At 56.2% G+C, this 24,813-nt stretch overlaps 1 protein-coding gene across 1 annotated transcript; it reads left to right on the top strand.

Moving 5' to 3' along the window:
- The first annotated feature begins 1,624 nt into the window (after window positions 1–1,624).
- ATP8B3 (ATPase phospholipid transporting 8B3) lies at window positions 1,625–22,438 on the top strand. Its single transcript, XM_055553501.1, is given in 29 exon segments — window positions 1,625–2,454; window positions 3,013–3,071; window positions 3,543–3,634; window positions 4,009–4,122; window positions 5,164–5,262; window positions 5,620–5,681; window positions 6,057–6,129; window positions 6,361–6,431; window positions 6,822–6,904; window positions 8,675–8,833; window positions 9,363–9,469; window positions 10,027–10,217; window positions 10,337–10,545; window positions 11,483–11,571; window positions 11,574–11,748; window positions 12,129–12,317; window positions 12,400–12,512; window positions 13,941–14,105; window positions 14,204–14,315; window positions 15,306–15,381; window positions 15,566–15,674; window positions 15,953–16,337; window positions 16,433–16,656; window positions 19,099–19,182; window positions 19,307–19,546; window positions 19,730–19,868; window positions 20,160–20,287; window positions 21,416–21,739; window positions 21,821–22,438. Coding segments are annotated over 29 exon segments (4,413 nt in total). The 5' UTR covers window positions 1,625–2,359; the 3' UTR covers window positions 22,268–22,438.
- The last annotated feature ends 2,375 nt before the right edge of the window (window positions 22,439–24,813 follow it).

Raw genomic sequence — 24,813 nt, 5'->3', positions numbered from 1 at the left:
TCTAGAAGCAACAGTCAGAACTGGACTTAGAACAACAGACTGGTTCCAAATTGGGAAAGGAGTACCTCAAGTCTGCATATTGTCATCCTGCTTATTTAACTTATATGCAGAGTACATCATGAGAAATGCTGGACTGGATGAAGCACAAGCTGGAATCAAGATAGCCAGGAGAAATATCAATAACCTCAGATATGCAGATGACACCACCCTTATGGCAGAAAGCGAAGAAGAACTAAAGAGCCTCTTGATGAAAGTGAAAGAGGAGAGTGAAAAAGTTGGCTTAAAATCCAACATTCAGAAAACTGAGATCATGGCATCTGGTCCCATCACTTCATGGCAAATAGATGGGGAACAATGGAAACAGTGACAGACTTTATTTTGGGGGGCTCCAAAATCACTGCAGATGGTGACTGCAGCCATGAAATTAAAAGATGCTTACTCCTTAAAAGAAAAGTTATGACCAACCTAGACAGCATATTAAAAAGCAGAGACATTACTTTGCCAACAAAGGTCCATCTAGTCAAAGCTTTGGTTTTTCCAGTAATCATGTATGGATGTGAGAGTTGGACAATAAAGGCTGAGCACCAAGTAATTGATGCTTTTGAATTGTGGTGTTGGAGAAGACTCTTGAGAGTCCTTGGACTGCAAAGAGATCCAACCAGTCCATCCTAAAGGAAATCAGTCCTGAATATTCATTGGAAGGACTGATGCTGAAGCTGAAACTCCAATACTTTGGCCACCTGACGCGAAGAACTGACTCATTTGAAAAGGCCCTGATGCTGGGAAAGATTGAAGGCGGGAGGAGAAGGGGACGACAGAGGATGAGATGGTTGGATGGTATCACCGACTCAAAGGACATGAGTTTGAGTAAGCTCTGACAGTTGGTGATGGACAGGGAGGCCTGGCGTACTGCAGTCCATGGGGTTGCAAAGAGTCGGACACGACTGAGCGACTGAAATGAACTAACAGGTTTGTCAATAGCCCCTTTTTTTTTTTTAATTTTATTTTATTTTTAAACTTTACATAATTGTATTAGTTTTGCCAAATATCAAAATGAATCCGCCACAGGTATACATGTGTTCCCCATCCTGAACCCTCCTCCCTCCTCCCTCCCCATTCCATCCCTCTGAATCATAGCCCCTTAATACAAAAGCCCAGATTAAGACTCTTCCAGCAAGCCCCACTGGCAAGGCCTCACTCGGCCCCGCCTTCGGCCCCTCCCCCTTGGTCCCGCCTCCTCTAGCTCTATTGCGCGAAGTCACACTAGGCTCCTCCTCCTTGAGTCGTGTTCGGCGTGGATGACTCTCGGCCCCGCCTTCTCCCCCGCCCCGCCTTCGGTATTGGCCCTGCCTCTGGGTAATGCCCTTCTTCCTTGGACTCACCTTCCGCTCAGGCCACGCCCTCGACGTCCCGCACCGTCCTTAGCCCCGCCCGCTCTTTCCCCGTTCCTCGAGGTCACTGGGCCCTGCCTTCGGCTCCGCCTCTTTTGACCCTGTTCTGTTTGGCCTCGCTCGACCCCGCCTTCGGCCCCGCCCCTACTTTGGTATTGGACCCGCCGCCGGCCCTAGACCCCGCCCTTCCGCCCAGCTCCGCCCCGCGCCCGCGCCGCCCGTTTCAGGCCCGTTGGCACCCGCCTAACAGCTTCCACCACGTCCGTCGCTTTGAACTCCAGCGGACTGCCCCAGGCACCCCGGCCCCGCCCGCCCCGGCCCGCGCAGGTGAGCGGCGGCGCTTCCACAGCTGTGTGTCTCTGTGGGCCCGCGCACCCTCCCTGAACTCCGCCGGGCCTGAAGGCGGGAGTCCGTGGCGGAGGAGGCGCCCCCTAGAGGTCCGCGCGGGCCAGGGTCCGGACGGGCTCTGGAGCTCACGGTGTGTAGTGGACCGAGATCTCCCGGTGCATTTTCCGGGGCTGGGCATCGAATCCTGCGTCGCTTCGCTGTGGGAATGCTCGGGATTTCCCCAGGGTTAGTGGACGTTCTGGTGAGCCGAGAGTGGGGTGAGGAGGAAGCAAACCCTTGTCGGGGGAGGCGTGTTACCGTCCCCAAAAACACTCTGCGTGAATTCTGACCAGCAGCAGGCCTCTAACCCCATCTGGCCCGGGCCGGGATTCCTAGTGGCTCTGGTCCCACAGGCTGAGCCTCACTCACCCCGAGCCTCGTTTTTTCTCTTCTGGCGAATGGGCACTGGCCTTCATCAGGCTCCCAGGAGCATCAGCGCAGGCCCTGAGCCAGGCCATCCCACCCCGGGGCCCTGGGGACACCAATGACTCAGACGCCAGCAGTCCCTGCTCTGGGAGGTTCCAGTTTCAGCAGGCAACCCAGATGGGGGAAGACGCAGAGAAAGGGTGATCAGAGCTGGAATGGGGGACACTGCAGGCAGAAGGGAGGCCCAGAGGAGGCGCCAGAACAAGAACAAGCCTGGGCCATCGGAGAAATATGAGCTGAGAGCAGATGGGTGAGGAGCCTCCAGCCAGCCTGTCAAAAGGGAACGGTCCTGCTGGCAGAGGGAACAGTGGGACCAGGGGTGTGGAGTGCTGGGGCTGGGGGTCATTTGGGGAGCTGCCAGGGGCATTGAAGGACTAGGAGGAACCAGGCTCTTGGCTCTATGGAAGTCTGGTGGTTGCTACCCCAGGGTCACACTCAGACCTCTCAGCCCCTTGGCCACATACACTCCCTTTCGAGATACGACAGGGAACCCTGGGGGCCCATTTAGTCTGTCAACAAAGAAATCGATCAAACACCTGACCAGGCTGGATGTCCTGTGCTGTGTGCAGCCTTTCCAGGAGCGGCAGTGGGGGGCTTGGACTACGGAGGGCCGTGGGGGGCTGTGGGGTGGGGAACAGTGGCCAGGTGACCACAGCAGTGAGCAAGGACTCACAGCTGGTGACTGGACCTTCAGATTCTGGGGAGGAGACTTTATCAGGTGGGCATAGGAAATGACTTTTCCAAGAAGGTTGGAGTGGTGGGCACTAATACAGCCGCCAGTGTGACCTCAGGCCACTCTGCCCGACAGCCCCACCAGGATGGGCAGTCTCGCATACCGAGAAGACCTTGACGAGGAGAAGAACTCAGGTGCATGTCTGGGCGAAGCGTGGGCATAGGGTGGGGGGAAAGGTGTGGGCACAAGGTGGGCTCCGCCAAGGGGCATTAGAAAGCACAGCGGCTGAAGTGGGGAGACAGGAGGCCCAGTGCGGGGTTCTCATGGGGTTACAGGTAGTTCAAAATCTGGGACTGAAGGGTGCACTCAGGACTTGGAAGCCTGGGACCCAGAGCACCTGGGCTGGGCATGGAGCCTCCGACACCTTGGAGCTCATCCCCGGAGCCTTGTAGTTTACCCCTCTGTAGAAGGAGTGGGTGTGAATAGGTCTTCCATGGCCTAGGGGTTGTCTCGGGGTGGCTGGATCCTCAGATCTACCTGGGCTCCCCGAGCAAGTGCCTACCGTGTACAGAGGTCGAGGGCCCTCCTGTCTGTTTACCAGCTGGATCCCCCAGGGGCCCATTAGCCCTCCTCCGGGGTGTCATTAGCCTGTGTTTATCCTCCAGAGTTCACCTGGGAGGTGCAGGCCAACAACCGGGCCTACAACAGCCAGTTCAAGGAGAAGGTCTTTCTGTGTTGGCAGAGAAGGAAGTATAAGGTGGGCAGGCCTCCCCCATCCCCGCTCCTACGGGCTTTGGGGACCTGCCAGTGAGGGAGAGTGGCCACCGGGGCTCTGCCTGCTGGGTTCTCCCACTTGGTCCTGAGGACTGTAGTGCTGGCCTCGCAGAGTCACTGGTCCGGCACGGATGCCCCACGTGGCTCCTCTGCCCTAAATATGTTCCTAGGCAGCTTTCGCAGTACAGTGTGTCCTTCAGGCTCTACCTTCCTGCAGGGAATCCTGGGGTCACCGACCTGGCTCACCAAGCCTGCACCCAGTAGGGGCTCTGTTCATGCTCTTCGTGGCTGGAGGGCAGGTGGGTGGAGGCCAGGTGGGGCTGGGCAGGCAGACCCCCACACCAGCTCTCCTTCCAGAAGAACATCATCCACACGGCCAAGTACAATGTCTTCTCCTTCCTGCCCTTGAACCTGTATGAGCAGTTCCACCGCTTTTCCAACCTCTACTTCCTTCTCATCATCCTCCTCCAGGTGAGGTGAGGGTAGTCCCAGGAGTCAGTGCCCATGGTCACTCCACTCCTTCTACCTGCTTGAGCTGTCTCCTCCAGGAAGCCCCCATCCCCACCCCCGGCACTTCCCACCTTCCCACATGGCTCTGTAGACCCAGGGTGGTTCCCACATGGCTCTGTAGACCCATGTGTTTGTGTGGTTAGCGGGTCAGTGTCCACTCCCCACAGACTGGGAGTTCCATTATGGCTGGGTCCTCACTGCCCAGTCCAGGGCCTGGAACACAGGACGTGCTCAATATATATTGAAGGACGTGAGTGCATGGATGGCTCCTCCAGTTTGAGGAGGCCTACTGACCCCTTTGGCCTCAGCAGGTCCCAGAGGGCAAGGAGGAAGGATCAGATTCTAGGGACTCGCTGGGTTACTTCCTGGCATCAGGCTGGTCATGGGTGGAGATGGGTGAGCAGTGGTGGGTAGAGATGGGGCCCCGTGTGGTGAGGGAAGTTTCCAAAACACCCCAACTCGTACCCAGTGTCTCATTCTGATCTGAGTAAAGTGAGACACTGCTTTTATCCATCAAGCCAATAAACACTTATTGAGCACCTACTGTATGCAGGTACTGTTCTGGGCACTGGGGACCCAGTAGTGGCCCTGACACCTGTCTTAAGGTGGCTCAGGACTGGGGGAAATGACTGTCATTAAACCACATGGTAGGAACCAGTGATGGGGTAGGCCCCCCACACAAACTGTGCTGAGGGCAGATCTGAGGTTGCACAGAGGGGATCCCATGAGAGCCAAGGCCTTGAGGAGGGACCAAGCGTGGGGTTAGGAGGGCTTTCTGGAGGAGAGGACCTGGGGGGGCAGTGCATGGAAGGAAGAGGAGGCATTGCTGGGCAGGAGGTCCAGGCAGGGAGAGGGCCCAGGGGGGAGTTGCCTGCAGGTGGGAACAGCAGGATGCGAGGTTGTGGTGCTGGATGTGTGGGTGGGAGGGGGCAGGATTGAGGGGAGGGGAGGCGGTCAGGGTGCCCAAGACGGTTGGCTGGCATGACCCATCCTCTGTGTCAGGGCATCACCGAGATCTCCACGCTGCCCTGGTTCACACTGTTCACCCCGCTCGTCTGCCTCCTCACCATCCGGGCCATCCGAGACCTGGTGGATGATATTGTAAGGAGGGACGGGGTGGGAGCAGGGCAAAGGCAGGTGGGTCCTCCTGACTCCTGGGTGCGGTGGGAGGAAGGTCCACACTGGTGGGCAGAAGGCAGCCCTGGTGGGCTGTGTTGTCCATTGTGCCCTGTGGCCACTGGGGCAGGTGCCAGTGTCCCTTCAGCAGGTCATCCAAGTGTCCACACTGGCAGCCTGCAGGAAACCGCCCTCTTTCTGCTGCCAATACCCTCCCTGGGGCAAGGTCACTGGACAAGCACCGCAGGGTTTGGGCTCTCTAGCCGGGCACCTGTGTCTGTCCTGTTGCCTGAGCGACATGAGAGGAATCGTTGCTGCTCTGACCTATCCCCATCGGCCCAGGGGAGACACAGGAGTGACAAGATCGTCAACAATCGGCCATGCCAGATCCTAATGGGGAAGAGGTGAGGCCGCAGCAGCTGGGTGTGGGATCTGTCCAAGGGAGGCAACTCCAGCATGGAAGAGGGATGGACACTCACGGGGGGTGTGCCTGGAAGATCATCCAGCATCTTCTGAACTCTTGGACATCCTGTGGGGCCAGGGGAAACCCAGACCAGCACTTATTAGATGCCTGCTGTCTACCAGGCTTGGGGTGGGCCCTGTGCAGGGGCAGGGGCTGAAGATCCAATTGTTCACCCTCATGGAGCAGAGTTCAGCCAAAGGGGAAGCAGGAAGGTCTGAAGGGCCTTGGAATCTGGGAGGAGGGGGCAATCAGGACGGGGGTAAGGGGTGGGAGGACCCCCCACCCCACCCCACCCCTGCCACCCCCACCCACGCAGCTTTCTGTGGAGAAAATGGAAGAATCTACATGTGGGAGACCTGGTCTGTCTGCATAAAGACAGCATTGTCCCGGTGAGCTGCAGGGGGTGCTCCGGAGACAGGGTATTTCCCCCCCCCCTCCCCGTCCCTCACCCTGCTGGTCTCCCACACTCTGCCCCTATGCAAGGCCATCATCTCCTCCTCATTGAGCTGGGTTGGGGGGGGTGGTTTGGAGGCAGGGCTGTCCCCATCCCCCCACCACTGGTCTCCCCCTTCTCTGCCCCCATGCAAGGCTGTCATCTCCCACCCTGCTCCTCACCCCAGGCTGACTTGGTTTTGCTGGCCAGCACAGAGCCCAGCAGCTTGTGCTATGTGGAGACGGCTGACATCGACGGGTGAGAGACCAGGTCATCACTAGGGCTTTTGGGGACTTGAGGGCTGCACACCCAGCCCACTTGGATGTTGTGGTCCTTTGCCCTGGGAGCATGCGGACACTTGAATGTCAGCTGGAGCAATAAAAATGCACCACCATTTCTGGAAGCCCATCTCCCACCCACCATGAGCCAGGTGCCAAAGCAAGAAGGCCCAGGGTCTGGCCTCAGCCCTTTGGCAAACACTGTGTGACCTTGGGCAAGGCCCTCTCTCTCTCTGGGCCTCAGCCTCCTGCTTGGCAGCTGGTGCACAGTAGGTGCTTAGGGAAAATGCCAGAGTGGCTCTGCTGGGCATGCCCTGACCAGGCACTGTCTGTCCCACCTTTTTTGTCTTGCTCCCCTTCTTGTCACCAGGGAGACCAACTTGAAGTTCAGGCAGGCCCCAATGATCACGCACCACGAGCTGACCAGTATAAGGAAGATAGCCTCCTTCCAAGGTGGGAGCTGGCAAACCCATCCAGCCCCTCTGGGCCCTGTCTCCCCCCACTGCAGTGGGAGCACAGGTTCCCCACCTCCTGGGTGGAGGGTGTTGTGCAGCTTCTGACATCCAGATGGGCACATTACCCTCTGTTGTCCTGTCTTATTTATTCCCAGACCATTTGTTTGTTTATTCAAAAAGGCAGCCTATGGGAATTCCTTGGAGGTCCATTGGTTAGGACTCAGCACTTTCACTGCCAGGGCCTGAGTTCAATCCCTGGTCAGGGAACTAAGATCCCACAAGCCGAGTGGTGCAACCAGAAAGAAGAAACAAAACAAAGAAACCAAGGCAGCCCATGTACACTGGCTAGCAATTCACCTACATGTTTGGGAGAGGCCCACGGGGACATCTCCAGGTTTATTATTTTCTGCCAGATAAGTATGACATTTCACACCTATTGGTTCAGTTACTGTTTGCTGAGCCCCAGCAAGGGGATAATTTTTTTTAATTGTTACTATTTGCTATCATTATTTTCCTGTCAAATTGCAAAGGCAAGTTACTCTAATTGGCTCTGGAGCATGCCAGAACCTTTCTCTCCAAGCACAGCCCCTCTGCTCCTGACATCTAGACACTGGTTTTGTGTCTGCTCATGGATCTGGAGAAAGGCCCTGCCACCCTGACAGCTCTCTCTGGGTCCTGACCCACCCCAGATGGCCCAGAAGCCCTGCCCATTTTGCAGAGGGGGAGACTGCAGTTCAGAGGGGTAGTGAGAGGTGTGGGCTTGCCCCATGGCTCCTCCATCCTTCTCCCGCCCCTCCCTAGACAGTTCTCATGTCTACCTTCAGGAAACACAGGGTCCAGCCCCTGAGAAGGAAGGGTGAGGGTCACTTAAGAGCCCCGTGGCCCCCCAGCCCACTCCCTGCCAGATGCTGCCTTGGGCCAGCCTTTGCACTCTGGGTGGGTTTTGTCAAACAGAAGTGAGACCAGTGGCTGTACTCTCTCAGGGTGATGGTGGACAGGCCCTCCCCTACTGCCTGCTGGGGAACTCTGTGCCCTGTGTTTGGTCCCTGTAGTTTAGGGTGCTGGATGGGGGCACCCCTTCCTTCCCTCCCTCCTCATATGTGTTCAGCACTTACTGTGTGTCAGGTGCTGGACTGGGCCCTGGTGTCCCCAGCTCAACTGAGATAAGGCCAGTGCCTGCACTGGTGCACCTTACAAACATTTAAAAATATTTATTGATTTATTTGGCTGTGCTGGTATGTGGGACCTTTTTAGTTGTGGCATGGAAACTCTTAGTTGTAGCGTGCAGGATCTAGTTGTCTGACCAGGGATGGAACCTAGGCCCTCTGCATTGGGAGCAGGGAGTCTTAGCCACTGGACCACCAAGGAAGTCCCTTACAGACATTACTGATATGGCTGCAGGAATAAACATCTGGTGACAACAGACACTGGCAGGGAGGAAGGGGCTCAATGGGGGGAGGGCCATATCTGGCTGGAGGATCAAGGAGGGCTTCCCTGAGGAGGTGTGTGTACCACCACAGGAGACAGCACACACAAAGGCCCTGAGGCCAGGAACGCCCAGCTTGGAGCATCCAGGAGGAGGCTGTGTTATATAGTGGGAGTGGAGGTGCCATTGGGGCCGGTTTGGGGTAGTGTGGGGCCCATGCAGGTGCCCCTGGCTGGAGAGTGACAGGAACATTCCCTGAGTCCCCCATCCCCAACCAGTATTGAAGAGGGGTGGCTGAGTTGCACCATGCTCGTGGCTCCCTGAACACTGGGTTGCCCACAGGGAAGGTGGTGTGTGAGGAACCCAACAGCCGAATGCACCACTTCGTCGGGTGCCTGGAGTGGAAGGGCAAGAAATACCCCCTGGATAGTGGCAACATCCTCTTGCGAGGCTGCAAGGTCCGGAACACAGACACCTGCTATGGACTGGTCGTCTATGCCGGTACAGCTGCTCTCCGGGGCCCCGGGGCCCATCCTGCCCAGGTCAGGGGTAGGGCTGGGTGGCGGAGAACCCTGACGTCACTGGCAGGAAGTCACAAGGCCAGGCCTGGCCGCCGCATGTCTGCTGCTATGGGATGAAGGGCTCCTGGTGTGATATCTCTGGACTCTCATTTCTGAAACTGCAGGAATGGACATGTTGAGCCAGCACCTTTGTTTTGACTGGAGAAATGGGGGTATTTATAATAGATGGAATGATGGGTGGTGGAGTAGGTGGATAGATGGGTAGGGGGTGACAGAGAGATGGAGGGTGGGTGGATGGATGAGTAGACGGGAGAGTGGATGGATAAATGGATGGATGGATGGTTGGATAGATGGTAAATGGATGAATGGATGAATGAACGGTTGGTGGACAGTGGATGGATTGGTGGATGGATGAAGGAAGGGATGGGTGGATGGATGAATGGATGGTGGATAGATGAATAGATAGATGAATGGATGGATGATGAATGGGTGGTAGATAGATGGATGAGTGGGTGGAAATCTTGCAGGTTTTGACACAAAAATTATGAAGAACTGTGGCAAGATCCATCTGAAGAGAACCAAGATAGACCATCTGATGAACAGACTGGTGGTCCTGGTGAGCTTCTTAGACCCCCTGCCCTGGGTGGGGGGCCATGGAGGAGGGGAGCGAAAGGGCCCCACTGCACAGAAGCCCCATGGCTGTCATCTTCCAGGCTTCAGTTTCCCTCCTCTGAAGAATATGCAGCTTGATCGCCTGGTCAGGCCAGAGAATTTTTTCTTCAAATAGCGATTTGGGGGAGGGGGGGGGCGGGGAGGAAGGTTTTATAAAACAATATCTGATTGCAACGTCTCCAAAACCCGCAGGAGATAAGATGCCCCACCGATCTTTAAAAATCCTTAATTTTTTGCCTAAATCAACTTTTACCTTTTTAAAAATTATCGAAATAACAATTTCGCAGCCGCGAAGCTTGGCAGAAAACCTGCAAGTTGCCCTCCCCCTGAACTGCCAGCCCCTCCCCATCCTGACCGTCGTCCCATCCTGAAGCAATGCCGGGGGACACCCGCTCCCCGCCCCGTGCTTGTCCGTTCACACTAAGGGTGCGCGCGTCCCCGAGGTGCCTCGCTGCCGCCCGGGCCCCCTCACGCTGCGCCCCTCCTCCCCTCCGAGCGCAGATCTTTGTGTCCATGGTGGTGGTTTCCGCAGTCCTGACCTTTGGCTTCTGGCACAAGGTGAAGGAGTTCAAGGCCAATCACCACTACGTGTCTGCCGTGCACATGCGCAGTGTGGCTATGGAAGCCTTCTTCATCTTCTGGGGCTTTCTCATCCTGCTCAGCGTCCTGGTGCCCATGGCCATGTTCATTATGTGAGCCCCGGGGCCTCCGGGCCCCGCCCCATGCTGAGCCGGAAGGGAAGGTGGGGGAGGGACAGCAGGCCCAAGGGCTGGGTGACCCAACGTGCGAGTGCGCATGCGTGCATCAGCAGGGCCGAATTCATCTACCTGGGGAACAGCGTCTTCATCAACTGGGACGAGCACATGTACTATGAGCCCCAGGACCTGCCCGCCAAAGCGCGAAGCACCAGCCTCAACGACCTGCTGGGCCAGGTGGAGTACATCTTCTCCGACAAGACGGGCACGCTCACCCAGAACATCATGACCTTCAAGAAGTGCTGCATCAACGGAGTTGTCTACGGTGGGACCCCGCCCGCGCCCCGCTCCCCGTGTCCAGGGTCTCATAGCAGTGGCCCGGCATCCAGCATCCCACACCGATAGGTGCCCTACCACTATTGCCAAGGGGCTTCCTCTCACTTGGGGGTTGGTTAGCTATTCCTGTAAAGGACCCACGGGTCAATATGTTTGGCCACTAAGGCCGCTGGGTCTCCGGCCCCAGAAAGCAGCTGCTGCTCTCACCCGGACTCCGAATTTTTAATTTCATAGCATTTCCACGTGTCGCACAAGATAATATTCTTTTCAGGTTTCTCCCAACTCTCTAGAAATGTGAAAAACATTTATAGCCTTGCAGGTCACACAGAAACTGGTCCTGAAGTGGAGGCATGGTTCACCAGTCTCTGGTCTAGTTGATATGCAGCGGCCACAGTTTAGACCAGGAGCCGACAGAGGGCCCCACTGGGCGATATTGGGCCTCATGGGCAGTCGCATGACAGACCTGGGCCCCTGCCCTTGGGTTGATGCCACCTGACCCTCAGGTAGGGCACCAGGCCCATGCTGAGCGGCACCAATCCCAGCCGGTCTCTGATGTTTCTAGAAGTGCTATGGACCCAGGTTTTCGTGAAATCACCCTATTTTTCAAAGTAGGTGGCCAAGTCCAAATTTTAAAAAGACACCAGGAGGAGGTCAAACCAAACATGTTCTATGGGGCTGAACCCCATTCCCATACGCCCTCCACCCCACCGCCCTGGAGGGGGGCCTTGGGACACATGGCTGCATCCTATTCTCCAGGCAGAAGCTGGGGCTGGGGTCTTTGGTGGCTTGGGGTGCTGGGTCCAGGGTGCAGGCCTGGCTGGTCTAGCTGCAGCCGGCAGCCCCAGGAAGCCTGGCCCAGGGAGGGGGTGCTGTGGGACCCCATGCGGGGACTGGGAGCTGAGGCCTAAAGCTGAGTCTTTCCCCAGGCCCAGAGGAGACCCCAGGCAAGGTGAGCCCTGGCCGCCCCGGAGCCCTGGGTGGTGGGGGGAAGGGCAGTGACCCACCCAGGGCTGGCCTGTGCCCCACCTCCCGCAGGAGAACCCCTTCCTCTGGAACGAATTTGCTGATGGGAAGCTGCTATTCTGCAACGCGCAACTCCTGCAGGCTGTGCGGGCCAACCAGGACTGGAGGGTGCGCGAGTTCTGGCGCGTGCTGGCCATTTGCCACACGGTGATGGTGCAGGAGAAGAACAGTGAGTGCCCCCCCAACCCTGGGGATGGCTGGGCCCGGGCTCCCCAGATGCTCTCCCGCCAGCTCCCAGGGCCCTCTCATCCCAACTAGAGAGCTCCCAGGCCCCCAGCCCGAACCCCACTTAGCCTCTGCCACTGAGGGTGTCCTGGCCTGTCATCGTACAGGGAGGAGGAGGACTTATGGACTGGGATGCAATCGCCCCTTTCTTTTATTGTACTTAGAGGTTATGCCGGCCCAAGAAACTGTCGTCCCGCAAATACATGTTGGGAACTTCCTGTATCTGTTTCCTCCCTGTGCTAAGCAGGTGGAGACAGGTGGGTGGTGGGTCTCCAACAAGGTCAAGCTCTCAGACCCCTGCCCGCCTTGCCCCGCCCTGGCCAGACCAGCTAGTGTACCAGGCAGCTTCCCCAGACGAGGAGGCACTAGTCACAGCAGCCCGAAATTTTGGCTACGTGTTCCTGGCACGCACGCAGGACAGCATCACCCTGATGGAGCTGGGGGAGGAGTGCGTGTACCAGGTCCTGGCCATGATGGACTTCAACAGCATCCGCAAGCGGATGTCAGTGCTGGGTAAGGGCCCGCGGTCCTGGGTGGGATTGGGGGTAGGTGGGGAGGGGAGTGTATGTGGGCAGCCAGGCCTCTTCCTCCACAGTCCGCAAGCCCGAGGGCTCCATCTACCTCTACACCAAAGGGGCTGACACAGTCATCTATGAGCGCCTGCAAAAGAAAGGCGAGACAGAATGGGCCACAGAGGAGGCCTTGGCCGTGAGTCCCTGTGGGAAGGGAGGGTGGAGGGGCAGAGTTGAAGACACAGGGGCAGGGGAAAAGAGTGTGCAGAGAAATGGCCTCAGGGAAGCCATGGACAGTTGGTCAGGTTGCACACTGTTCTGCCCAACACACAAACTCCAAGCTGCACTGCCCAGAGGGGACATCTTCTTTTGAGTCAGGCAAGGACACCCTGTGGGTGGGTTTTGCCCTGGATTCCGCCCTCTCTTCCAGCCAGGCCTAGGTTCCGGGACACACTCAGCCCACTCTGCCCCAAACCTTTCATCTCCAGGTGAAGCCCATTAGCCTTGGCCCCTTGCCAATCTTCATCCTTCTGTTTTCTGCTGTCTGTCATCTCTGCCCTGGTCTCCCTGTTCTCGAGGGGTTTCCCAGAACCCGTTTCCGGTGTTGCCCCAGGGCCCTTGCACATGCTATTCCCTGTTCTCCCTCCACTCAGATGCTCAGCATCCTTCTCTCCTCGAGGTTCAGCCCTCAGTCCCCACCTCCAGGGAGCTTTTCCTGCGCTGACCCTGACATGGGCTGTCCTGCCATGTGGGCCCAGTCCTAAACCCATGGGTCCCTGGCCTCACCCAGCACAGGGCCCAGCAGGGCTGTTTGTGGAAAGAATGTCCTCTGTCCCTCCCCTCAGGGGTCTCCCAGCGTGCTCCACTCTGCTGGGAGGGAGTGGTGGGGAGCAGATGTCTGGGTCCTGACCCAGAACCGGAGAAGTGCAGTCACGGCAGTGACCCAGAGCCCAGGAGCTCGGCAGGATGACTGGGCTCAACTGCCCACGGTATGGATAGGGAAACTGAGGCATGAGAGGAGGCGCACAGGCCTGTCTGGGGCACTCGACATGTCCACATGCAGCCACCCAAGCCCATGTCAGTCAGGAGCAGAAGCCAGTCAAGGGGCTGCCTGTTGGGGCAAAAAACCCAGGGCAGGGTTGGAGCCTAGGAAGGAAGAGCTGCAATGGGTGAGACAGCGCTGGGTCCTCCCCTGGGCCTGGAGACAGAGTCCCACAGGATCCTTTCCCGTGCCCCACCCCTACCTCAGTTCCTTGAGAATTGAGGCAGAGAGAGGGCTCCCGGGAGGACAGAATCCTGATTGGGAAGGGGTCTAGCAGGGCTTCACTGAGGGTCTTGCCTAAGGGTTAGAATTTGCAGCACAAATCATAGGGTGGATGTTCCTGGCTAGGGGAACAGGCAGGCTGAGATCTGGAGGCTAAACAGAGTGAGTGGGGTGTCTGTGGGGGGTGGGTTGAGACAGAGCGGGTGTGGAGCAGGGTGGCGTGTGGTCCCAGCCTCCCCCCGCCACCGGAGGACAGACTGTGTGGGTAGGGGCAGGTTGGGGGCCCAGGCAGAGGAAGAAGGGCTGCAGGGGTTCCCCAGAGTGGCAGGGGTGCCAGCGTCATCTGCCTGCCGGCCCCAGTCCTTTGCCAAGGAGACCCTGCGGACATTGTGCCTGGCCTGCAAAGAGGTGGATGAGGAGGTGTACGAGGAGTGGCGGCAGCGGCACCAGGAGGCCAGCATCCTGCTGCAGAACCGTGCCCAGGCCCTGCACCAGGTGTACGAGGAGATGGAGCAGAGCCTTCAGGTGGGTGGAGCCAGGGGCAGGGCGCCGCACCCCAGCCCCACCAGGGAGCTGGGTCCCTGCTCAGTCTGTCCTCGCCCACTCCCTCCTCCCCACCCCAGCTCCTGGGAGCCACAGCCATCGAGGACAGGCTCCAGGACGGTGTCCTCGAAACCATCAAGTGTCTCAAGCAGGGGAACATCAAAGTGTGGGTCCTCACAGGGGACAAGCAAGGTGGGTCCTAGGGTGGCAGCCCCCAGCGCAGGGAGAAGGGAGGCACGGGAAGGGCTCACCTCATCCCAGAGTCACCATCAGGTCCTCCCTGTTGTCTTGAGCTCACTGTAGCCCACCACTGTGTGTCCCTGGGAAGGGAGAACCGAGACCCTGGGTGCCTCTCTCTGGTGGGCTGATGCCATGCTGCGCGCCTCCTGGGGATTTGGCCCCCTTGGCAGCGCTGTTTGGTGGGGCCCTGGTTACCTCCCGGGGCTCAGAGAGCACTGGGCACCTGCCCGAGGCTGCCCAGCCACCTAGGGGCCAAGTTGGTCCTGTGGCTGTGGAGCCCTGGTTCTCCCACCCCCTGAGGCTTCTGGGGGGGCCTTCACTGGGCATTGGTGCCAACAGGGCTCCATTAGGACTTCTGTGGGCAGGAGGCACATACACTCCAAATATTTAGAATGACATGTAACAGCTCTGCTGGTGTAAAGACCAATCTCCAAGGTGGATTTTTTTTTTTTTTTTTTTGGCCGCATTGCCGGTCATGTGGGATCTTAGTTCCCCAACCAAGGATGGAACCTGGGCCCAGTGCATTGGCAACATGGAGTCTTAACCACTGGACTGCCAGGGAAGTCCCATAGGTTGGATTTCTGTATTCATTTTTTTCCTAAGAAGTTAAGTCACGTTTTTCTCCACCCCCCCCTCCCCGCCCCCAGACATTAAATCATTTTGTGGGGATCCTAGGCACTGAAATGTCTACAGCTGCCTTGACCTTGGCCCCATACTCACCTCCCTGCAGCCGCCCAGCCCCAGCCAGGAGGGGAGTCCTCTGTATGCTCAGAGCTGAAGTCTCAGGGCTGACTCTCATTGGCTGCCATGGTCACATGGCCTCCTCTGAACCAATCGCTGTGGCCAGTGGGAGGGGCATGCTGCTGTGATGGGCAAGATGGGTGGGGTTGGCCTCCAGGCAGTGGGGCCTCCCCGCAAGGGCTGAACTGGGCTGGTTTGCAGAGACAGCGGTGAACATTGGTTTTGCCTGCGAGCTGCTCTCAGAGAACATGATCATTCTGGAGGAGAAGGAGATCGTGTAAGAAGTGGGGATGGGGTGGATGATCCTGAAGGGGGAGAGGGGTCAGGGTGGGGACGGGACGCCGAGGACACAGCCATGGCCCTGGGGTCTGCCTGGACTGGCTCCTTGTGGCTGGGGTGTAGATGCAAGGAAGCCTGTGTGGCTGAGGCCTGGTTGGGCCCCCACCCCCACCCCCGTGCAGGCGGATCCTCGAGGTCTACTGGGAGAACAACAACAACCTGCAAGGTGGAGAAAAGAAAGAGCTTCCCCTGCAGTTCAAGATGGCCTTGGTCATTAACGGGGAGTTCCTGGTCAGTGTTAGGTCAGGGTGGACGGTGGAGCCCTGGTACCTGGGAGAGGGGCCTGGGAGGAGCTGCGGGCTGAGGCTGGGGCTGCTTCCACTGAAAGGCCCTCAGATGCACCATTGGACCAGCCAAGGTGACGGCCACCCCGAAGAGATAGTTCTCAGCTGGGCCGGAGCAAGGGAGGGTGCAGTCAGGTCCGGCTGGGAGGAGGGCACAGTCGGGGGGTGGGGCGGGGAGAGGGAGGGGTGCAGCAGAGTGACCCGCCCCTGTCACCTGTGAGCCAGGACCAGCTACTGCTGTCCCTGCGCAAGGAACCCCGAGCCCTGGTCCAGAACGTGAACGTGGACCCGTTGGAGTCCTGGCAGGAGCCGGGAGACGAGAGGGTGGACTTCCTGCAGGCCAGGCGCCTGTCCCTCATGTGGCGGACACTGGGGATCCAGCTGCGGAGCTCAGGGCTGGCGCCCCAGCACAAAGACTCCAAGACCCTCCAGAGCGCTGAGGAGCGGCGGGAGCAGGCCTTCGTGGAGCTGGCCTCCCGATGCCAGGCGGTCATCTGCTGCCGCGTGACGCCCAAGCAGAAGGCCCTGATCGTGGCGCTGGTCAAGAAATACCAGAACGTGGTGACCCTGGCCATCGGAGATGGCGCCAACGATGTCAACATGATCAAGAGTGGGTGATGGGCAGCGGGGCTAGGGGAGGCTGGCAGCAGGTGGGAGCAGCAGGCTGCGGTCCCTGGGCCGACAGGCTTGCATGTGCCTCTGCAGCTGCAGACATCGGCGTAGGGGTGGCAGGTCAGGAGGGCATGCAGGCAGTGCAGAACAGCGACTACGTGCTGGCCCAGTTCTGCTTCCTGCGGCGGCTGTTGCTGGTGCACGGACGCTGGTCCTATATGCGCGTCTGCAAGTTCCTGCGCTACTTCCTGTACAAGACGCTGGCCGGCATGATGGTCCAGATCTGGTTCGCCTTCTACAGCGGCTTCACTGCCCAGGTGCGCCAGAGGGAACTCCCTCCCCTCTTAGGGATGCTGTGTCCTTCCCGTAGCCTCCAGGAAGGCAGCAGGCATGCTCCCAACTCGGAGGTCCTTAGGGGGCAGAGCATGCCTGAAGCCACAGAGCAAAGCAGCCTTCAATCAATATCTGGCTGCATTAACAGAGGTATAGAATCTACATAAAGTGGGGGATGGTTCCGTGCCCAGCTCTGTGCTGAGCATTTTCAGGGATATTTGGCAAATTTGAGCTATTAAGCAAGGGCAGGACAGGTGCTCCAAATGTACATTCTTCAAGGGGAAAAAACAAGAACCTGAACTTCAGAGAAGGTAAGATTGTAAGGGCTGGGTCCCTGACTTCAAGATTCTTGACAGTATCGTGGTGAATACTAGATGTGCTCTCCAGAGTGTAAGAGGAGTCATACGTAGGGCAGTGATGTCCCCTGTGGTCTGAAAATAGACTTTCTTGAGACAAAATGGCCTCCCTGTCACCAATACCCAGACAGCCGAGAGAGAGCTTTACAAGAGCATTCTTCATAAATATATATTTTTGTTTTGCCTTTTATTGCTAGGTATTTTATTATTTTAGATGCTACTATAAATGGAATTGTTTCCTTAATTCCCTTTTGATATTGCTTATTGCTGCTGTATAGGAAGTGGTACCATGCGGTGGTTCAGATGGTAAAGAATCCGCCTGCCAATGCAGGAGACATGGGTTTGATCCCTGGGTCAGGAAGATGCTCTGGAGAAGAAAATGGCAGCCCACTCCAGTATTCTTACCTGGAACATCCCATGGACTGAGGAGCCTAGTGGACTATAGTCTGTGGGGTTGCAAAGAGTCAGACAAGACTTAGCAACTAAACAGCAACAATACCACTGGTGTATAGAAACACATTTTTGTGTGTGTGTGGATCTGTGCCCTGAAACTTTGTTGAGTTTGTTTTATTGGCTCTAGTAGTTTTCCTGTGAGTCTTTTGGGATTTTCTGCATGTAGATCACGTCCTCTGCAAAGAGAGACAGCTCTACCACTTGCTTTCCAATTTGGATGCTTTCTATTTCTTTTTCTTGCCTAATTGCTTTGGTGAGGACTTTTCCAGCACAGTATTGAATAGCCATGGTGAAAGCAGGCATCCTTGTCTTGTTCCTGATGTCAGAGGGCACGGTATTTAGTCTTTCTATGTTTGTTAACTGGAATTAATGTTCCTTCTCCCCCCACATATTTATTTGAATATTTACTCCTATCAGTATGGACTCACATATGTTCATTTTATTCTGTGCCTGTTGCTCATTTTATCTCCGATTTGTCCCTTTGCCCTGTGCCTGCTCTTCTCTGAGCATGTCCTCACTTTCTGGTGCTTCAAGAGCTTCCTGGCTCGTTTTGTCCTTTCCTGGTCCCAAGCCTGGAATGAACCATTCCCTCAAGGAATGCCAGTTGTCTTCACCAGAGAATGGTAGTTAGACACCAAGGTCTAAGCCCTTGGTGTGCTCATCACACATGGGATACCAGTATCCTCTCTGTAGACAGAGGCAGGAGATATACACACACTAACCTGTGTTTAGACACACATCTACACCTGTACTATATTGATCTATCTATGTGTATATGAGTTCACACTGATACTTCTGATTCCAGTCACCCCACAGAACAAGGCTCAGCTTAGCCTTTTCCACATGCTCATTTGTGACTCATCTCCAATGCTGAGAAACTTGATTCTGGTAAAAAAAATTTTTTTTGTTGTTGTTACTTATTTGCTCAACCCTAGAATGCACGTAAAGCCGTTCTGGGAACTGGAACTGATGGTTTTTTCACTAGTCTGGATTTGTGCATTCAGGAAGGGACTTGGTCTCTTTGTGAGATCTCTCCCAGCTCTGTTACCCATCACTGACTTCCTAAGTCAAAAATGATCTAGGGACTTCTCTGGCAGTGCCGTGGCTAAGTCTCCATACTTCCACTGCAAGGGACACAGGTTCTATCCCTGGTTGAACTAATATCCTGCATGATGTGCAGCATAGCAAAAAGAAAAATTTAAAACACACTCTGTAGCCATTTTCCCTCCTGTAAACTTTGTATTTAAGTCATCACTTGAAACAGACTCCAAGGTGCTACTTTAAAAGCATTGAAGTGAAAGTGAAAGTCACTCCGTTGCATCTGACTCTTTGCCACCCCATGGACTGTACAGTCCATGGATACTGGAGTGGGTAGCCTTTCCTTTCTCCATACCTTTTCTCTTCCAGTCTTTATCACTTCGTGCAGCCCTGATCTTAGCCCCAACCTTGATTGTCACTTGACTTTCCAAGTCACCTGGCATCCTCTCCAAGTGACAAACAAGCTTGGATGGGTCTCCTTAGGTAGAGATTCATTTCTGTCTCTGGCCATTTGGCTCTGAAGGCTCAGTGCATTCTCCCTCCCCTCCCCTCTCTGCACCCTCCACCTTCCCACCACAGCCTCTGTACGAAGGTTGGTTCCTGGCGCTCTTCAACCTGCTGTACAGCACCCTCCCGGTCCTCTATATCGGGCTCTTTGAGCAGGTGAGCAGCTCCAGGTCTTGCCTCTTCCTTCTCTGTACATATTTCTTCTCCTGGGGCCTGGGATGGGGTAGGAGCCATCCCCTTCTGGTCCCAAGAGCCAGCTTCCCCATCGTGAACTCACCAGGATGTGAGCGCAGAGCAGAGCCTAGAGTTGCCAGAGCTGTACATCGCAGGCCAGAAGGAGGAGCTCTTCAACTACTGGGTCATCCTGCAAGCCATCACCCACGGCACAGCCACCTCTCTGGTCAACTTCTTCACAACGCTGTGGGTCAGCCAGGACTCAGCTGGGCCTGTCAGCTTAAGTGACTACCAGTCCTTTGCAGTGGTCGTGGCCCTGTCCAGCCTGCTGTCCATCACTATGGAGGTAGGGGTGGCCATCTGCTTGCCCCTCCCCTGGCGGGGTGGGCCTCGGCAAGCACTAAGGTCTTTCCTGGCAGTGACCTGCCGCTTCACAGACCCCGGGAGCTGGGCCTCCATCCTCCCCGTGGAGCCCCACCCCACGGTTCCCTTCCCATCCCCCCTGCCTTAACGCCCCTTCCCTGTGTAGGTCATCCTAATCACCAAGTACTGGACCGTCCTGTCTGTGCTGGCCATTTTCCTCAGCCTCTGCTTCTACGTGGTCATGACCAGCCTCACCCAGAGCATGTGGCTTTTCAAACACTCCCCCAAGAACTTCCCATTTCTATGTGAGCCCCCAGCAGGGATGGGGCAGTGGTGGTGGGGAGCCCGTCGGAGCACCCTCTCTGCCCCTCTGAACCTCAGGCTCCTTGGCCATGCAGGTGAGGTAGGGGTGTGTGTGTGTGTGTGTGTGTGTGTGTGTGTGTGCGTGCAGGAAGTGTCAGTGTCTCCTTAGAATTTTCACCTCCTTTCCCTGGGGTGAAGGGAAGAGAAAGAGATAGGGTGCTGGAGGGGAGAGGCACTAAGCAGGTGCTGGTGAGGCCATAGCCCAGCCTGCTGTGATCCTGCCCTGTTGCCAGACACTGACCTCAACGTGCTGTCCCAGCCCCCCATCATGCTGGTGATCCTTCTGAATGTGTCACTGAACACCCTGCCTATGCTGGCCTTCCGTGTCATTTACCAAGCCCTCAAGAAGCCACAGCGCAAGGTGAGGGGTGGGGGTCCACACCACACATGGAGGACCCCAACAGCCAGAGCCTGTGCTGGGAACTGGGACTTGAAGGAGAGGCAGAGATGAGGCAGAAGCAGAGCTAGACACATACCCAGTGTCCCCACGAGGGACGAAATGACGGGCAGAAGGGCCCCAAAGTAGATGCTGTGGTTCCTAGGGTGGATGCAGTGGGAGCATAGCCAGACTTCCACCTGGAAGTGACTGGGGCTTGGGGGCCGAGGTGACAGAAGTGATTTGGAGCTGGGATAGGCAGAAGAGGGACTCGGGGTAACCCAGTGTTCATCGGTGGATGATGGATAAACAAAATGTGATATATACGTACAGTGGAATATTAGCCTTTAAAACGAAGGTGAGTCTGACACCTGCTACAACATGGATGAATCTTGAGGACGTGATGCTCAGGGACGGAAACCAGACTCAGAAGGACAAATACTGTCTGATCCCACTCCCTGGAGGTCCCTAGAGGAGTCAGATCCATAGAGACAGGAAGCAGATGGTTGGGCCAGGGGCTGGGGAGGGAAGGGAGTGTCAGTATTTCATGGGGAGAGAGTTTCCATTTGGGAAGATGAGAAAGTTCTAGAGATGGGTGATGGGGATGGCTGCACGACAGTGAATGTGCCACTGAGCTGTGCACCTAAAAATGGATGAGACGGTATGTCTTATGTTACATGTATTTTACCACAATGAAAAACGGTGGGAGCTGGGACTCACTAGCCCATAGTATCAGAATCTAGACGGATGAGTTGAAGCTGGGATGGGCCCCAGAGTTGACTTGGAATGGTGGACTAGGACGTGGCTGCAAACTGCCACCTTCAGCCACACAGGCTGGACATGGGGCTGCCCCAGGGTAAGCTCTGACTTTACCACCAGGGGGCACGCAAGGCGAGTATGGCTGGCCCAGAGTTAAGTCCCAGCGAAAGGACTCTGATTGGCTGGTCCAAAGTCAGGTCCCATGGAGGACTCTAGTTGGATCAACTTGCCTAGGAAAGAGCCTGGACAATCGATAGTGGCCAAGGACTCTGGCCCTCACTGGAGGGGCAGGTGATCTGAACATCAACATGGCTTGGGAGCCTGATGACGTCCACTCTCTCTTTTGCTCTGTAGGAAGAGGTAGAGAAAGTCACAAGTGAGGAGATCATCGCTGTGGAGCCTGTGCCCTGTATCCGTAGGGAGTCACCGGCCCGGCGCTCCAGCTATGCCTTCTCCCATCGGGAGGGCTATGCTGACCTCATCACGCAGGGCACGATTCTGCGGAGGTCACCGGGGGTCAACAGTGACATGCTGGTTGATCACACAATGCCACCTGATGAACCATCTGGGAGCATGAAGGAGTCCTCGTGGTACCCAAGGAAGATGTCATTTCTGGGGAGGAAGAGGCACTCACACCATGGGAAGGTGTCCTCTGAGGACATGCAGCCTCCCTCTGAGGTGAGCTCCTTGACCATGGATAGGCGGTCTGCTCCTCATCCCCAGCCTCTCAACAAAACCTGGCCATCTGGATCTTTACAGGAGAAGTTGCCATATTCTCCTGAGAGCCTCCCGCCAACTGAGATGCCACTGTCAGCTCTAGAGAGCCAAATGACCTCTGTTGAGAGCCAGACGCTGCCTTCGAGCCAGCTGTCCCTGCAGAGCCAGCCAGCATACCTGCCACAGGAGAAGACATCCCTCTGGAATATCCGGAAACTGTCCTGGAAGAACTGGCCGTACGTCTGGCAAAAGGAGCCTGAGCCCCGCAGGGAGGGGATATTGCCAGTTTCCAGCTCAAACCTTAGTGCTGTGATGGAAACTGTACCACCAAGTGCAAAAGGATCATCCATCAGTGAGCAGCCAATGGAGGTGGAGCCCTCACCTGTGGAGAGGGAGCCGTCTCCTATGGAGTGGCTGCCAGAGCCCAGTGGGGACCAAGCTGCACCTGATCTGGCAGAGCAGCTTCCCTGGCCCCTGAGGCATCAGTGACTGCTCAGGCATAGTAAGTGTCATCTAGCCAGCATGAGGCCATCCCTTGAAGACAGGGCTCCACCGGCTCTTCTTTCCCTAATAAATCACAGTCTGTCTGACCCTAGGACTCCTTGAGGCTCCCTCTTCCTGTACTTCTTTTTGTGATGCCCCGTGGAAGTCTTTTCTGGTTTAAGGAAAAAAAGAAAAAGAAAATCAAAACACTGTCCTCTAGTGGTGTAATGGGGAATTGCGGGGAAAGCTGGACTTCGTGGTTTTGTTTTTTTTCACCCTGGGACAGATTATGTGGATAAAAGCTTTATTGCTCTCAGAAGGGAAAAAGGTGCAGAGCAGACTGCTTACCAGTGCTGGCTTCCTGCCTGCTGCCTGTTGTCCTGTCTCAGCACAGTTTATAAGGCCCTGGCACCACCTAGCCTCTCCCTCCACCAGGGTGCCTTCTCCTTAAGCAAATCACTTGACACTTGGTGCTCAGAAGGTAGTGGACAGTGACACCTCAGAAGCAGAGCCCACAGGATCCTGAGACTCGGGTGGCCCAAAGGTTCCATGGAGGGTGGAGCCCTGTGGGGGTAGGACAAGGAGGGCTGTGTTCAGAGTGGAGAGGCCCACTTACTCTTTGCCTCATCCCCTTCTCCCTTCACAGAGGGTGGGCCCCATGCCTCCCCTTCCTGCGCCCCCCCCCCCCCCGCATTCAACCAATGCACAAGCCCAGGTGAGTGACTAGAAAATAATTTATTGGAGAAAAACAAAACAACAAATCCAGCACAGCAATGGTTCACAACGATGAGGATTTTTTTTTTTTTTTTAACTTTTAAGTCTGTCACCTGAGGGTGAGGTGGAGGGGTCTTTATTTGGATGACCCAAATTGTGTGTCCCCCGAAAGCTGCCCTAGTGTCCAGTCGTGATTACACACTCAGGGCCACGTGGCCTCTTGACCCTCCCTCACCCTTGGCAGAGAGAATCCCCCCACCAAAGACCAGCCATTTGGGGGAGGGTTCTGCTGGGGCCTCAGGAGGAGCCCAGGAACTGATAGGTTGGTGTGACTGTAACTGCTTTGGGCAAAGAATATGAGTGGCCCCGATTCCAGCCTGTGCAGGGGCTCTAGAACACACTCCACCCACCCCCATCCTCATTTCAGGTGGGTTGAATCTGCACCCCCAGGCCCAGCCCTCCAAACTCAGACCTGACTTTCAGGGTGTGAGGGACCCCCTTTGGCTACCCCACCCACCTTATCTGGGGCCTGTCCTAGAAACTAGGCTCTCCCCTGGTGGGAGCATGGGGCCTGGAGTCAGAAGTGGAGTCCCAGGCCAGGAGACTGCCCCAGAGCCCCTTTCCGTGATTTCTGGGGGTACCCTCTGTTTTCTAGGGTCCTATTGTGGGCTGGAAGGGGAGCTCCACAGGTGTGCACCACCCACCTCCCATGCCAGACGGAAAGGTGAAGTCATGCCCGGACAGGCCCTAGGAGGCTGGGGTGTCTGGGTGGGAGTCTGTGCAGGGCAGGTGCCTGCCTGGGGGGTGGGGGTTGCTTCAGGAGGGTCCTTTGGATCTGGGGAAGTTGGGGCACACCACTGCCCCCCAACCACCCTGGGCGACATGACTCAAATTGGCTGATTGTCTGACTCCTCTGAACAAGACACTTGGGAATTCATGCTAATGTGAAACCTTACCGGCCCCAGGGGCAGGGAAGTGGGGGACCCAAGGTGGCAGTGATGCCCACTGGCGCCCCAGGACCAGAATCCGGAGGGACTCGGCGCCAGGAGGTGGAGACGTGGGCGTGCAGGTTGAGTGCCTGTCGCCTGCCTTCTCCACCTGAGGCACGTCCATGCGCCGCCGGCTGGACACAGATCCTTGGAAAGGGAGAAAGTAACATAGAGCAGCGCCATGGAGCACCGAACAGCGCCCCTTGGGGCATGAAACACAAGATGCGACGCGGAATCCTGGGGCTCCGCCCCCGCGTGGCCCCGCCCACCCCCCCACCCTTCCGCCCAGTACATCATCTTCAAGAAAAAGTACATTAGTCATGCATCAAATCAAATTCCATTGCGTCTTTTTTTCACTTTTCTTCCTTAAATTACATTTGAACACAGAACACATAGAATAATAAATAGTCTAATAAGACATGACTCCAAAAAACAAGAAACAGAACACGCCAGAGAACAGAAAGGTACCCCGCTCTCTCTCTCTCTCTTTCCTAAAGGACTCGTTGAAATAAGAAATCTGTAAACGCCGCCGGTCCTTCCTCGCGCTCTCCTGGACTCTCTCGCTCACGCTCCCTCGACCCTTCACCTCTGACCGCCCCTGACATTCACCGCGTCTCCCACGGAACTCACCAAAGAAACGACATACCATCGTCTGCAAAATTATAATTTAACGATATAAAGCTTCAAGTCACGTATTCCAAAAACTAGCTAAGGATTTTTTTTTAATCACATAAACTATACATTAAATATCTTGAGGTATTTCAGAGAAAATTGTCAAAAGGCTCGAAGGAGCTGTGCTGGAAGTGTCATTCCCTGGGTGGAGAATGGTCTTTGGTGTGTGACAACCGG

Source organism: Bubalus kerabau, chromosome 1 (genome assembly GCF_029407905.1).
Source record: "Bubalus kerabau isolate K-KA32 ecotype Philippines breed swamp buffalo chromosome 1, PCC_UOA_SB_1v2, whole genome shotgun sequence".
Taxonomy (NCBI): domain Eukaryota; kingdom Metazoa; phylum Chordata; class Mammalia; order Artiodactyla; family Bovidae; genus Bubalus; species Bubalus kerabau.
Note: the sequence above shows the minus strand (reverse complement) of the source record. Positions and strands in the feature narration are given on the sequence as shown.